Source organism: Diadema setosum, chromosome 1 (assembly GCF_964275005.1).
Source record: "Diadema setosum chromosome 1, eeDiaSeto1, whole genome shotgun sequence".
NCBI lineage: Eukaryota > Metazoa > Echinodermata > Echinoidea > Diadematoida > Diadematidae > Diadema > Diadema setosum.
This window is the reverse complement of record NC_092685.1, coordinates 51167506-51181947: the sequence shown is the minus strand read 5'-3', so window position 1 is coordinate 51181947 and position 14442 is coordinate 51167506. Positions and strand designations below refer to the sequence as shown.

General features: G+C 35.9%; 1 protein-coding gene across 1 annotated transcript in view; it reads left to right on the top strand.

Annotated features, from left to right (window-relative positions):
* Positions 1 to 8750, top strand: part of LOC140231986 (BTB/POZ domain-containing protein 17-like) — a 29338-nt gene extending 20588 nt beyond the window's left edge. The window contains exon 3 of the mRNA XM_072312141.1: positions 5746 to 8750. Within this exon, the coding sequence (XP_072168242.1) occupies positions 5746 to 6837 (1092 nt within the window). The 3' untranslated portion in view covers positions 6838 to 8750. The remainder of the gene's footprint in view (positions 1 to 5745) is intronic.
* Positions 8751 to 14442: the final 5692 nt, after the last annotated feature.

The following is a 14442-nucleotide window of genomic DNA, read 5'->3' as shown; positions in this document are numbered from 1 at the left end:
ATTCAATGCACTAGATTTTACCATGGCGCAACAGTAGCTCCATGATTGTACCATGTTCTCATTAAGAATTTTCACATTCCTAACAAATAATCAAATAATTAAGCACAGCCAAACAGAAGGAAATCTCAGTGTTTCTATTGTTATGCAAATTAACCTAAACCCAAAATTACTTTAATTGGTAGCTGACAACTATATAATTATAAAAGTCACACTGAAGTACTTATCATCATCTTATTATCTACTTTAAATTGGAAAAAAAAAGTGCTGAAAATGTTCAGGGGTGTGAATAATTTTACTGTTTACTGTATTCCAGATTTGAGATCTCTCATATCAGGATGTTTAGGCAATGACGGATTAGGTGCCCACCTCAGTTATAACCTCAAAATGATTCTTTTATATATATATATATATATATATATATATATATATATATATATATATATATATATATATATATATATATATATATATACATATATATTAGTTTACAGCAAGGTATTTCTCATGTCTCAGCTCTCCTACATCATCATTACAAGTATTTAACAGCCATTAAATAATGAAATTGTTGTCTTGAAATTGCTGGATATGTAAGGAAATCTGCCAAGAAGAGACAAGAAATTGATTATTTCTTTGTTCACCCAGTCATAGTGATTTAAAAAAGAAAAAGAGAGAGAAGAATGAGTAGGGAAGACTCCTACATTTCTCCATTATTCCAGAGCCAAAGTAAAGGTAATGAAAGTTGTTATACATGTATGTTGATTACATACTGTAAACATCATGCAACGTATCAAGCTTGTGTATGCAACTTCTGGGTGTAAACCCCTATAAAGCTACAGTGTACTTTCATGCTACATATTACTCTGGTTCAAAACAGAACTGATCAAAAATTATTAGTTCCTTCCGCATATCAGTTGTACCTTTGGATAGCTGTATACATGTAACAATATCCTTTTGTCTGATAAAACAAAACAAACAAATAATGCCATGGGTTTTGAGAAGCACTTTCATTTCTAAAAGCTTTCAGAGTAGAGTTCAGCACCAGTTCAGTGTCATTGGAGTAGTTTACACAGTGGTTTAGCTCAATAGTAACTCATTGAAGACCATTAGGTGTCTGTACTATATGGAAAAACTGTTTTATAACAAAATCACCTTATTCTCAATGGGTTGATATTCTCTGCAGAAAATATTTTGATAGGTCACTCAGATTTTCAAAGTTATATTTAGTATCAGACTTACATTGTATATATATCCGGTTATAGCATTAACAAATTTTGTTTTGATACTTAGCTTTGTGCAGCAATTTATCCTATTTATTTCGTAGGCAGCAATTTCTCTGCACATTCTGGAATGATAGCAGACTCTGTGCTGCTGCAGCTTGTTGTACCATGTACAATACTGCAAGCATAGCACCTCTGTGATGATTGCTGTTCTGTGTGGCTGTGCATGCTGTTTTGGAGTGCTGGAGGGTACATAGCTGTGTGAAACAGCCATGTAATCTAATGAAAATGTCATTATGTTGCCTCCACGCCCTTTGCTGAAGAGAGTCAGAATTCCAGACAGGCGTTGGTGTGATGATAAACTTACAAATTTGATAGCAGGGAGGAGAGTTACATGATATCAAATTCATGTGCAGCTGTCTAAGAATACAGTGTTATCACAATGTGTTCTTAAAGCTGGTCCAAAACATGACACATAAGGCCTTTAAAGCAGGCAATGAGCTGTTAAAGGTAAAATACAGCCTTACAGGGGACTTGCAAAAGAAAATGAAAAAAAAAAGAGAATAACATTGTGAAAGGAACCAGATAAATTGCTCTGCAAGTGTTGTTTGCATTTAAAGGAAACATTTTTGAAGAGTGAAGACAGAATAGATATTAATAATTTTCCTGAAAGTTATCACAATGGCTGTTAGGTCTTCTAAAAGAAGAAATTTATTCCAGAATTTTATCATTTTCATAAAGAGAGAGAGAAAGAAAAATTCCCTGCAGAATAATACAAAAATGACCAAATTTGGATAAGGAAAAAGAAGGAAGGTATGACATACTGACATTTCAATTTTTCTTTTTCAAAATGTTAACTGAAATATTTTGGCATGGAAATATACTTTTACCTGTATTAGCTGAAAAATAAAAAATGTTCAAGATTTCATATATCATAACACATGAAAAATTGTGAGGGCATAACATCAACTTGTTCATGTGAATATTCATAAGGACTGGTCAAGAAATGTTTTACAAAAGAATGTGAAAATTCAAAATGTCATATCTTCATTATTTCTTATCCATTTTTTTTTTATTTTGGGAATGTTCTGTAGAGAAATTTTTCCTCTTTCCTTTAGAGTTTATTTATTTTTGGGGTGGATTTCGTCTTTAAGTCTGTCTTAACATTTAAAGTGAGAATAATCATACGTTGTACACTGGGAATGTGTGCACAATTTGATCATTATTACCTGGTACCTCAAGGAGATTCATGAATAAATTCTGTACTTTTTTTCTTTTTATGTGATGAGGTTCTAAAAGGATACCAGTGGAACATTGATTGTTAGTTGACAATCTCCCAGAACTTCTGACATATCACATAGCATTCAAGAGCTCTCCCATTTTCTTCTTCAAATATACTGTATTTCTTCAACATATTGTGGATGATTCTCCTCATATTTTCATATGGCTGTATATATCAGCTCACATCAACGCAATATACTTTGTTTTGAATTCATTTTGCATTTTCAGTCCATTAGTCTACAGATCATATTTTGTCATCATTGTTTTTTTCTGTGTAATTGTATTGCTCCTACAATGTACTTTAAACGTGGGGTTGCTCCTCTGATGTCAATGTACCCTGTGATGTGCAATAATGTAGCTTTAACGGGATGGGCCATTAGGAAAAATGATGCAAGTACCGAATCATTTCTGTTGAGTTCTGTTCGGAGGCCGCCAAGATGGTTGATGTGTCATTACCGTGCATCTCATCATGGAGGGTAATATTTGATGCTCTGTCTTTTTTGAGGCTGGACCGGTTCTCCCATTCTCTTTCGACTGGGGGGATTTCAGCAGGCAGCACACACATTGAATGAGACTGGGGCACAACTGTTGAGCTTGAAATCAGTACAGCGTGTGCATGAATACAGGAGTCCATTTACATTGTAGATGTGCTGCAAATTTTCTCCTGTGTTCACAATCATGAGGTATGCTTTCTGAGTAAAAAGACTTATTGCTGTGTGTTTGATTTGCACTTGTACTCAGAAGAGACTGAAATCATTTGTTTGTATATATCATCATGCAGTGATGGTCGTTATAATTCTTGTGCATAATTTGACGACGATGATGCCCATGTGCAATGTACACAGTACATGAGTTCTTAGAGAGCACAGACGTCATATCCCAGCTGTATCAAGAAGCAGTCTTTGCCTGTGACAATACAACCGCTTTTTTCCCCCAAACCAACCTTTGTTGTTGGCTGGTATGTAGTCAGAATGTCTGAGTGCATTGACTGTTTTGCTAGTGTGTTTTCAGAATGTCTGAGTGCCTTGGCCACTTGGCATTTTTTCATTACTACTATTATTATCATTTCTGTCAGTCCCACAAACAGAATGATGATTTTGCATGGCCAGGTGTGTAGATTATATGGATGCAGTCACTTCATGTTTTCCTGATGCCAGATTTGAAGCATTTATAAGCTTATGAGAATCTTCATATTGTGGGAAGTGCATTTGTTACATTGCAGAATTTAGGCTGTTAAGTGTTATGTATTCACAGGTTTGTACTAGTATACGTTCAACAGACATAGTACTGTTTATTGGCAATCATATCTTGCCTGTCTGCATTTGTCTGCACCTTGTACACATGTCAAAGATATTCATCTTTCCATTGTGACTGCAGAATGTATACCATCTGCTATTCACTCTATATTATTATTGTACATTGACAGTTGACAGGTCCCTGAGAGATTTTGTTTGCCAAAGATCTGAGCACAAAAAGATGGACGTGGTGGCACCACAACACCCTAATTCCTTGTGTAATCAGTTACACCCAGTGACAATCAATACATATCCACGATTATGACACATCTTTTCAAGGATGAAAATTGTTTCAGCACAATCGGTGCTCACACCTTGCCCAGGATTTCAACACCATATCGTATTGAATGCTCAGATGAGTACATCATGCCCCAGTTGTTTGTGACCAATCGAAGGCAGGCTGATGTCTGTCCCATTCTGGAGTGTTTTAATATTGATTTCAGTTTCATTTTCATGCGTTTACCCTAGAAGGGTGCCACAGGCATTATTGTCTTTAATTTCTTTTAAATAGTTTGCATTGCCAGCATAACTTAAATGAGTAGAGAGAACATTTTTGCTCAACTATCTGTCATTCAAGTCCTGACAGTTTCTAGGCTTCATGGATTGGAAAAGTCTGAGTAGCAGCCCTGCTTTATAAAATAAAACAGCTGTTCAAGGGTTTCAAGTCGTTTCAATTCAAATGAGCTCTCTATAGAGCTCATATTTAACAGCACACAAGGCAGACATTACAACAGTCATGTTACATTCACTGGCAGAAATGAGAACTTATTTATAAAAGCAACCATACTTATTCACAGAAATTGTAGTCATAGCTTAGTTGAGATGTAAGAATTTTTCACATCGGTACCATCACAATGCTGTCAAAGTGCAAATTGAGCACTTTTTCTAGGGTACCGTATCATGTTCGAGTTTTGTGCTCAGACCAAGTTGGTTTTAATACAAACATGAGCAGTTTATTATTGAAGTAGCAGTGAGCTTCTCCTACAATGTAAGTGTGTTGTAGTGACATTTTCATATTTGGCTTCCCATACTTGGGTGCATAACTTGATCAGAAGTGCATTTGCCATTGTTTTATGTATTACTGCCTGCATCATGTGTCAAACACACACAGCTAAAGACTCAATGAGTTAGACTGTTGCATCTTTGCCAAAAATTCTCAGTTGCCATGGCAGCGGTTGATCTAATTCTTGAGGCATTACAGGGAGTCCCCTCCACAACCGAGTACTTGGCAACTTTACAAGGATAAGCCATGGATACTCGTCTCAGTTCTAAACTTGTACTTTGTATACATGACTGCTGTGTTCAAATTTCACATACATGTACAGTTTGTATTACCCTTCTAATTCCAAGGACTACCTTCAAATAGCTTGTTAGTTGGGAAGGGGGGGGGGGGGGAAGGTTTGTATTAAGTGAAGGCTTCTTTCTCCCTTACAAGAATTTCTTAAGAGGTTATACTTTGATGATCTTGAGCTGATATAAAACTGACCTGCATACTTCCTGTAGTTAGTCATAATGTAAAAACAATAACAAAAACATGCCAAAGCATTAGTTTATGGCAGAAGTACACTTTCAAGAACAGACATTTATATAAAAAGGAGAAACTGAATTGTAATTGAGATAAACAAGCAATTTGTTGCACTTCGCTCTTTATTTTGGACTAGCAAAGACTCTTTCACTATAAATGAAATTAGCTACAAGATGATTTATTACTGATACATTAATAAATAGATGATAAATTCTTGGTTTTTCATTCAGTTTTCATCTCTTGAATACTTAAAATTGCATTGTATATGATGCCCTTCATTATGTTGGTACAAAAGGAAAACAAATAAGTGTGTATTTTTCCTTTTTAAAGTGTTTGCAAAATACAGATGGTTCACTTTTATCACCTATTTCTGATAGAATATTCTGCTAATGTTACATATCCTTTTCTTTGTTGTTGTCATTAACAGGAAATTGAGCTGGTGGAAGAGCCCGAATGCATAGATGTATTTCCTGCATTCTTGAAGTTCCTGTATTCCTGCCACATCGTCTTGACGATTGAGAACACACTACCCATCTTGATGCTGGCTGACAAGTACAATGTTGGCGACCTGCGCCGTGTATGTGTGGACTTTGCCACAGTCAGCATCATCCCCAAGTTGCCTCTGAAGGATGTCTTCCACATCTGGTACCAGTATGCCACCAAGTGCTACCACCAAGCCCTCATCACCTCCTGTATCAAGGCGCTGTCTCCCAAGGCAGATGACATCATGAGCAAGCCAGACTGGAGTGCCGAGTGGCTGGCCCTGGACCAGGATCAGCTGGTCCAGTTCCTGAAGAGTTCCCACCTCACCGTCAGGAATGAACTCTTTGTTTTCAAGGCTGTCATCAAGTGGTTGGAGTCCCCGAAGCACCCAGAGAGGTCTCAGAAGATGGAGGCCCTCCTCAAGGAGATGCTCCCCCACATACGCTTCCCGATGATGACCCCCGAGCAGCTAGTGCAACTGGAGAGTCTGAAGGTTGTCAGTCAGTTTCAGTCCCTATTTGCAACGCCGTTGCTGCAGGCGTACAAATATCATGCTCTCTCGTTAGAAACACATGGCAACAGCACAGACTTCTCAGCCACAAGCTATCTCTTGAGGAACTACACTGACTTGAGATGGGACAAAAGAATTGTTCTCTCGGGATATTCTCAGTTCAACAAACTCCAGGAGGTGATGCCGCGGTTTTCGACTCGATCCTCATCCTATCCCCACTCCAGCTGGGACTGGGAGCTTAAGATCTACCCCAAGGGGTCAACTTCAAACAACGATGACTTCCGAATGATCCTCTATTCAAACGTGGTCCTGGATCTACCGAGGCCAATCGAATATATGGTCCAGGTTGTGAATGACTCACGAGTGCTTGCCGTGACAACAGGCAAGAAGAACTTCACCAAGTCACGCTATCACTCGGACACAGACATTGACAAGAAGGTGCCTCTTAGTGAACTGTCGTCAAATCCCGAGTACGTCGTGAACGATGAGTTAGTTGTGCAAGTGTTTCTGAAACCTCTCCAGTGAATTGTAGACTGATTGCCTCGAAGCCTAAATCTTTCTGCGTGTGTTCATGTTACAGGGTAGAACGTGTTAGTAATGTGAAGTGTTCACACTTAACACAAAGCTCAAACCATTGTGAACGATTCTGAGCAATGATTAAAAGAGAGCATTTTAGAAAGTCAGCTAAATAATTGAACATTCTTGAGACAATCCAACCAGGAAAATGCACTAGTGACCAAATATGTAACCATCAATAGCTGTGTGGTTTTAGTGGATGCTAGCTAGAGAAGAATTGATTTGACAATGTTTGAGAAAGCATTGATTTACTGAAAGGAGAGAGAAAAGTTAGTAAAGCCAGAAAATTTTCCTCTCTGTATTGGACGATTTTTTATGTTGTGGAGCTTTCATGGTTTTATTAAGTCGGGAATTACTGTGCTGACATTGTAGCAATATCGTCTAAAAATGAAGATGAAACCCACAGTGCAGATCCTTTGAATAGGACACAAAAGCCTATGATAACAAAGCAAAACAAAGTAAGATTGAGCAAATCGTGTGTTGTGGCACATTATGTCAAGTGATCTTATGATGCAAGTATCTAGATAGTAACAATACTACTATACATGTGTTTGAGAACTGGTACCTGTTTCTTTCAATTGTGCAATGTACAATCTGAATGTTTGTTAGTCCAGTATGATACCTTATTTATTATTCGTAGTGGCTTAGGTAGACAATTAATTTATTTATTGAGTAAATAGTGAGTGTGGGCAGTCTAATGTTTCCATACTGAGCACTAATATTTGTCACAAGCTGTTTGAAAGACTTGAATATTTTCAGCCGGTTACTGGTAGACGACCATGTTCTGAGTGATGCCACGCAAGCAGAGCAGGGGGCCAACTGATTTGTGATGTGTGATAATGTAACCATGCACAGAATTAGGAGTGAGTTTTCATTTTTGACCAAATTATTCCGTTTTGTATTAATGCCATGTCAAGTCAGGATTACAAGTAAGAGCTGTGGAGTACAAGATTGTGAGGATGGATGATTTTGTCCAGGAATGTTCATTTTGCAAATCAAAAGGATGGCTATTTTATCCAGCAATTATAGTTGATTTCAGTTTTAAGTAGTATCAACAGCACCACAGTGTTGACAAATTATGAAATATAGTTTAATATTGGTGAATGCAGTGCTGAATGTTTGATTGTCTTTTGGATCAACTGGTGTCGCAGGATTGAGGTAGCTGTTCTGACCATGTGACTTTGATATTGCTTGAGTAGTCCTAGGTGTGTTTGGTCGATTGTTTTAGCATGAGGAGCTACACGCTTCCAATTTACACACTGCCTGAGTGAAACACATGGCCTCGCTGGTGTGAAAAATCTTTCAAAATAATTCCTTGTAAGAACTCCTGTATTAAACATAAACCCTTTATTGCATTCAGCATGCCCAGCTTGATTTAGATTCATAACATATGCTTGGCAAATGAAAGTCAGTGAAACACTGAAGTACACATGTGTAGACCATTATGGTATAATGGACATGAGACAAATCTTGTCATTACAGTTGACGGTCAAGCAGGAAACTATCAATAATTCCCTTTAAACACATTTGTAATTATAGCAGGATATACAGTTGTAAGGTGATTGAAACATGCACACATATTTTCCTATGGTAAATGCAGTTCTAAGTAGAAATATTATCAATTTTTAATGAATGGCAATACAGTGTAATGTGATTCAATAGACTGTTTCTGTAATTCATTACAATTTATGGTCGTTTCTTTTCCAATACCCAAGTAAAAGCATTTCATTCACTTGCTCCTCCATAAGTTCCACATGCAGGTATTCACTTAGTTGTTGCTAGGTAGGGAAACCTTCGGCAAGCTTTGTGGTTGTGAAGGGCAACTTTTGTGAACAAAGCATGCATAAGATTTGAATACATTACAGAACAGGTCTATTGTCAACCAAGGAGGTGCTGTAGTTGATCTATTGTTTCTGTGATCAAAGCTGCCATGTAAATGTTATTGATAATCCAGGGCAAAAGTATTTTGTTATGTGGAAGTGAAACTTCATTGACAGATCACCATATGTAGAAATTGTTTTTAATCTAAGTTGACTGCTGACTTCAATTTGTTAATGTATTGATAGACCTGTTTTCCCTTGGAGATTATAAACCCACTAGAAAGGAAGAAAGGTTCAGATATTTTGCCTTGTTTCAGGTCATTTTAGGCAAATTTCACAGCTGTGCAAACAAAGCCAAGATTAAACTGTTCTAACACAAGGCATGAGGTTAATCTCTCCGCATTGGCTCAGCTCACACCTACTAACTTGTTTGTTTCCAAATCATGACTCCACACAAATTTAGGTTACAACAATTTCTAAGACTATTGTATGCATGAGTGTGTTTGATTTTATTGAAGGCACACCAAAAAATGCAAAGTTTGTGTTTCTAATGGTGTCTTAACCCATCAAATCTTAAGGGGATGATTTAGCTGCAGATTGTAGCATCTGTTCATCATCAAGTTGGGACCTCTGAATATTACTGTGTATGTCTTATTTGAAGAAGGATTAGATTGGACAGATTCAAGGCATTAATTCTGTATGAAATCAGAAGGAAATTGCCAATGAGGTGGAGAGAGAGAAAGGAATAAAAACCTTGATCTTCAAAATGTGTTTCCAATTGAAAAATCAGTTGGAAATTTAATAGTTAAAAGGTTTTTGAAAATTTTACAACTGAAACAATAGTATATGACCAACAAATGACTCAAAAGAAAAAGTCTTTTACTCTGCCATATAAAACACTAACAATGAATCACATCTTTTTGTTACAATTTTTAAAGTAATAAAGGCTCCTATGTTTTTATTTGATCAATTTCATAAATGGTTTGAGAATGACAAGGGCCCCGTTTTATCAAAAGATAAAATTGATTTTAAATTTCCATAACACACAGGCTGCCATAGACTTACTTACTTTATAATCAGTTTTAAGTCTTCATAAAACAGGGCCAAGATTTGTTGGACAAAACAAGCTTAAAGTGATGAGCACTCCATCAATCATTAATGATTCTTATTAACCCGTTGAGGATGGACTGATTTTGCTACAACAAGTAGTTTCCATAGACACCTGCCTTAGTGTACTCGGGACTCATCCTCAACGGGTTAATGTTGATTCTTGTGCAATGAGACTAAGACTCTGAAAATGCGTTGGTTTATTTTTTGGACACATTGCAGATATTGAATAAGGTGACCAAATGGATTCAAAGTCACAGTTCATCTGCGTACACATATGCAGAATTTGTGTTTTATTCATTCCAAGTAAAATGGTGTTAGCTTTACATTTTGTTCAGGCAAGAGATAAATGGATTTTCTGTGACAGTAGTGTAACAGAACCCAGTTATGTGGACTATTGATAGTCATTGATATGAAACACCAAATCATTTAGATTTTGGAGCTGTCAAATACATGTGCCATATTGTGTCATTTGAAAATAGTTAATTATACAGAGTATGTACAGCTTTACTGATGATGAAATCAATATATGTGACATTCAGAATGAAATGAAGAAAATAAAAACAGAACAAATTAAGAACTGGAGGGTTGTAATCCTTTTGACCAGCTTTTTGGTATAACCTCAAAAGTTCATCTTAATACTGGACTAATGGCATTGTACTCAGTACATCAACATGGCATATGTAACTTTATTCAGATGAAAGTACTTCTTGTATGGCAGCGATAACATTGGACATTGTTGGTATGCCTATTACATAGTAACTATCAGCAATCTGTCATTTTGGGTTGAAATCTGAATATTTGATGGGCCAATGCTACTTTGTTTGGCCCGAAATCAGTGTCCTAATGTCATGTTCATTTCATGAGTCAGTAATGCAGCTGTAAAGAATTTATTTCAGTCCCATTTGTCAAAAGACTTTGAAAGTCAAATTACTGAGTCAAAGATTGTAGCCTCCTTTGGCAAACAAGAAAGAAAAGAGAGCACTGCTTTTTTTTTTTTTTAAAGTGTGTTGGGGTATTGAATATACACTGTATATTTGCAGATTGCGGCGGACAATTGCAGCCTATGAGGAATGGAATTGCAGCTTTCCATCCAGTCATAGGATGATTTCTATTTGATAAGAAGATATTGTTTTATTAAACAGAAGTTGAGTGAATCCATAAATGGAAAACAAAAAGAAAATCAAGGAGAATGTCAATTCCTTTCTGATAAACTCACAACCAGTGATTTTACACATGTTTACTAAACGTTGTCATCATCTATTAAAGTGAGGTTTACCAGTTAATTATGTTTTTTTTTTTTTTTTTTTTTTTTTTGAGGGGGGGGGGGGGATGGGGAGGAGTCTTGACCTTTAATGTGCCCAGGTGATTTGCTGTAACTTGGGGGTTTTCATCATTCCTTCAAACTTGAAAGTTATCCAGCCCACTCAGGTATAACAATGTGACTCAGTCTGACAAGAAGGCTGTGGATTAAAAGGATTAAGGGTAATATTTAACTCTTTATGTGCCATGGTGGAAACTCCCTGTGTGCCACGTTATTCTGAGACACGAAGATAGTCATGCTTAGAGAAAGAATTCTGTTTTTCCAATCTGTATAACTTCTACAAATTTCTGTTAAGCTGGACATAATAGTGAGCAAAGTTAAAGAGGAATGCCAAACTTTGCTTCCATATACAATATATAACAATTCTATTTTCGATTTTTCTTTTGAATTACCAGTTGCTACATTACTGTAAAGGAATGACTTTTGCACATAAAATAGTGACAGAAACTTAAAGTGTACATGCAAAATCTAGTTGGGAACATCGCATGATAGTCATTCACCACATAGAATGCAAGCCGTATGTGAGAGGAACAAAAGCGCGAGAAACGCTTTGATTGTACCGCGGGATTAGCGATTTATCGATCGGTTTTGGCGGCTTTGTTTGTTGAGCAGAATATGCGAAGTTGGCACGCCGTCGACTGAGTCGGACATGCGAACGTGGCACATAAAGAGTTAATCTCTATTCCGCCTGGCTATCAGTGACCAAACAACTGTGCCATTTGGCAAAAAAGCACTCCAGCAGCTATGCAAATTGGTGAACATAGTGCAGTAAAGAGTATAAAATAATGTTATAGGTGATGACTCATTTTTTAAAGCTACAGCAATTGATTTGTTGACATGATATAGAATCTTTTGGAGATATTAGAACATTTTCAGCCTCAAGTTTTTCCAAAATATGCCTGCCACATTCACAGAAAACAGAAGGCCAGTCAACAAATGTAAATTGTTGAATATTCATTCCTTTTTGCCAAACAGGACACTACATTTGATTCCAAATTTGGTCCATGTCATTCTTGTGGTAACTTCCATCACCCGATGAGGTTGTAAGGACTGTGGACGGCTTGCTTATTGCCTACTCCTAAGGTAAATGGTATACAATTTATACCAAAGAGTGCAATAGAAGTATTAAGAAAGAGAAGGGAAGAGGAAAATGGTTGCCGAGTGATAAATATGAGCAAGCAATGCATAGTTTGTGGACTAGCAGTCTGTAAATGCATCAGTTGTACTGGTTAGAAAATGTGTGCAAGTACGCTTGTCTTATTTTGTCCTTTGATTGATCTCTTGCCTTCAACTTTCAGCAGAACAATAAATGTGATAGTTACACTTTTGCTAAAGTAATCTTGTGTGATTGTGTTGAGATGGTGTTGTCCTGATATTTTATGTCATCCTTTGTTTACTTTTCTGCCTCTGTCGTGAAAGGTGACAGAGGCGGCATAATAATAATAATAATAATAATAATAAGAATAATAATAATGATAATAATAGTAATAATAATAATGATAATAATAATAATAATAATAATAATAATAATAATAATAATAATAATAATAATAACAATAATAAATTATTATTATTATTATTATTATTATTATTATTATTATTATTATTATTATTATTATTATTATTATTATTATTATTATTATTATTATTATTATTATTATTATTATTATTATTATTATTATTATTATTACTACTACTACTACTACTACAGTCAATATTATTATGATAATAATAATAATAATTGCATTTGTGTGGTGCTTCATCCTGGCGTTTCTAAGCGCACTGGTGCTATTCATACACGAAGACTAGAAAACACAATAGCATTAGGACAATTCAAATCCAAAATAACAGTAACAAAAAAAGAAGAAAAAAAATTGATAAAAAATGGATTGGAAAATATTCCCTCTGTGGAAAGAGAGGTAAAGTTCAATCCAACATTGGAAGTGAAGATGAAAATTTAAATGAAAAGCAGACAGTGACTGCGTCAAAAGTAGCAACATTCTAGTCCACTGCGCTCAACAGTTTTTTGTTTTTTTTCTCTACAGTCATACAATTTGATGATAACATAGTTCCTAAATTCAGATATGACTTCACTGTTGATTCAGATTGATATCCACAGATATGACTTCGCTGTTGATTCAGATTGATATCCACAGATATGACTTCACTGTTGATTCAGATTGATATCCACTAATCTGGTATTGCATATACATGTAGTTGAGTAATAACAGTAAATAGGCTTATGGAGTCCTTTGCTGCTAATATGATGCAATACACAATTATTCAATTAATTTGCCATTGCGAACAGGTGGAGCTTGAGGATTCTTTCTCGTAGTCATACAAAGTTTGACATTCAGTCTTCTTGTTACACCATCAGATACAAAGGAAGTAATGTCAAGGTAATTTGAGTATCATTGGAGTGTTATGAGCATATCAAGTGTTTTTATGTGTACCTGTCTCTTGGTACGTACACTCTCCATAAAATCTATATTTATGATCATGTGTATGTCAGTGTATTTATGTTTATGTGTATGTAAGCATGCACGTAAAGGCACTGATGTGTAAGAGTGATGAGTGTAGGTACTGGTATGCTGGTTTTTATTTGTATCCATATTTGTAGATAACATTGTTTTTGTGAGAACCATATACCTGCAAATGTGCTCAAGGAGCAAAGACTTTCTTTTTCAATCACGCACTATTAGAGAGAATTTGGAACAGAGATACACTTGGAGAATGTCTACATTAACGTTATTTAGAATGTACCTAGCCCAAGACTCAACACTAACTTTTTTTTTCTCTGATGGGCCGAAATAAAATTTGGTGACTTGAAGAAATAACATATAAAAGACATAAAAAAAAAAAAACATTAACATAACACTATTAACCATGATCATTATGTGAAAATTGGCAGGTATGATAAATGCTTCAAATATACCACATACAGTAACTAAGTTCACCAAGTCTAACATTTTCATGACCGAGTTGAGGCATAAACATGATTTTCCATGATGCCACATATTCATAAAATGATTTTGATATATTCAACATAAGGGTATATATACCTACTAGTATTATTTGATAGATAAATATTTGACTGTGAGAGAAAAAAATGACAAAATTTGGCCATTAAAGAGAAAAGTCTGAGTGAAGACTAGAAGCAATCTAGCAACCCTTGTCATGGCATCTGGGTGAAGTTCGTGCCGTCATCAAGCACTAAGCGACAAATTATTCTTCCTAATTCTGGATGAGGAAAATACATAGGACAATGCACACACTCACAACTGAAAAGGTATATTGTATTAC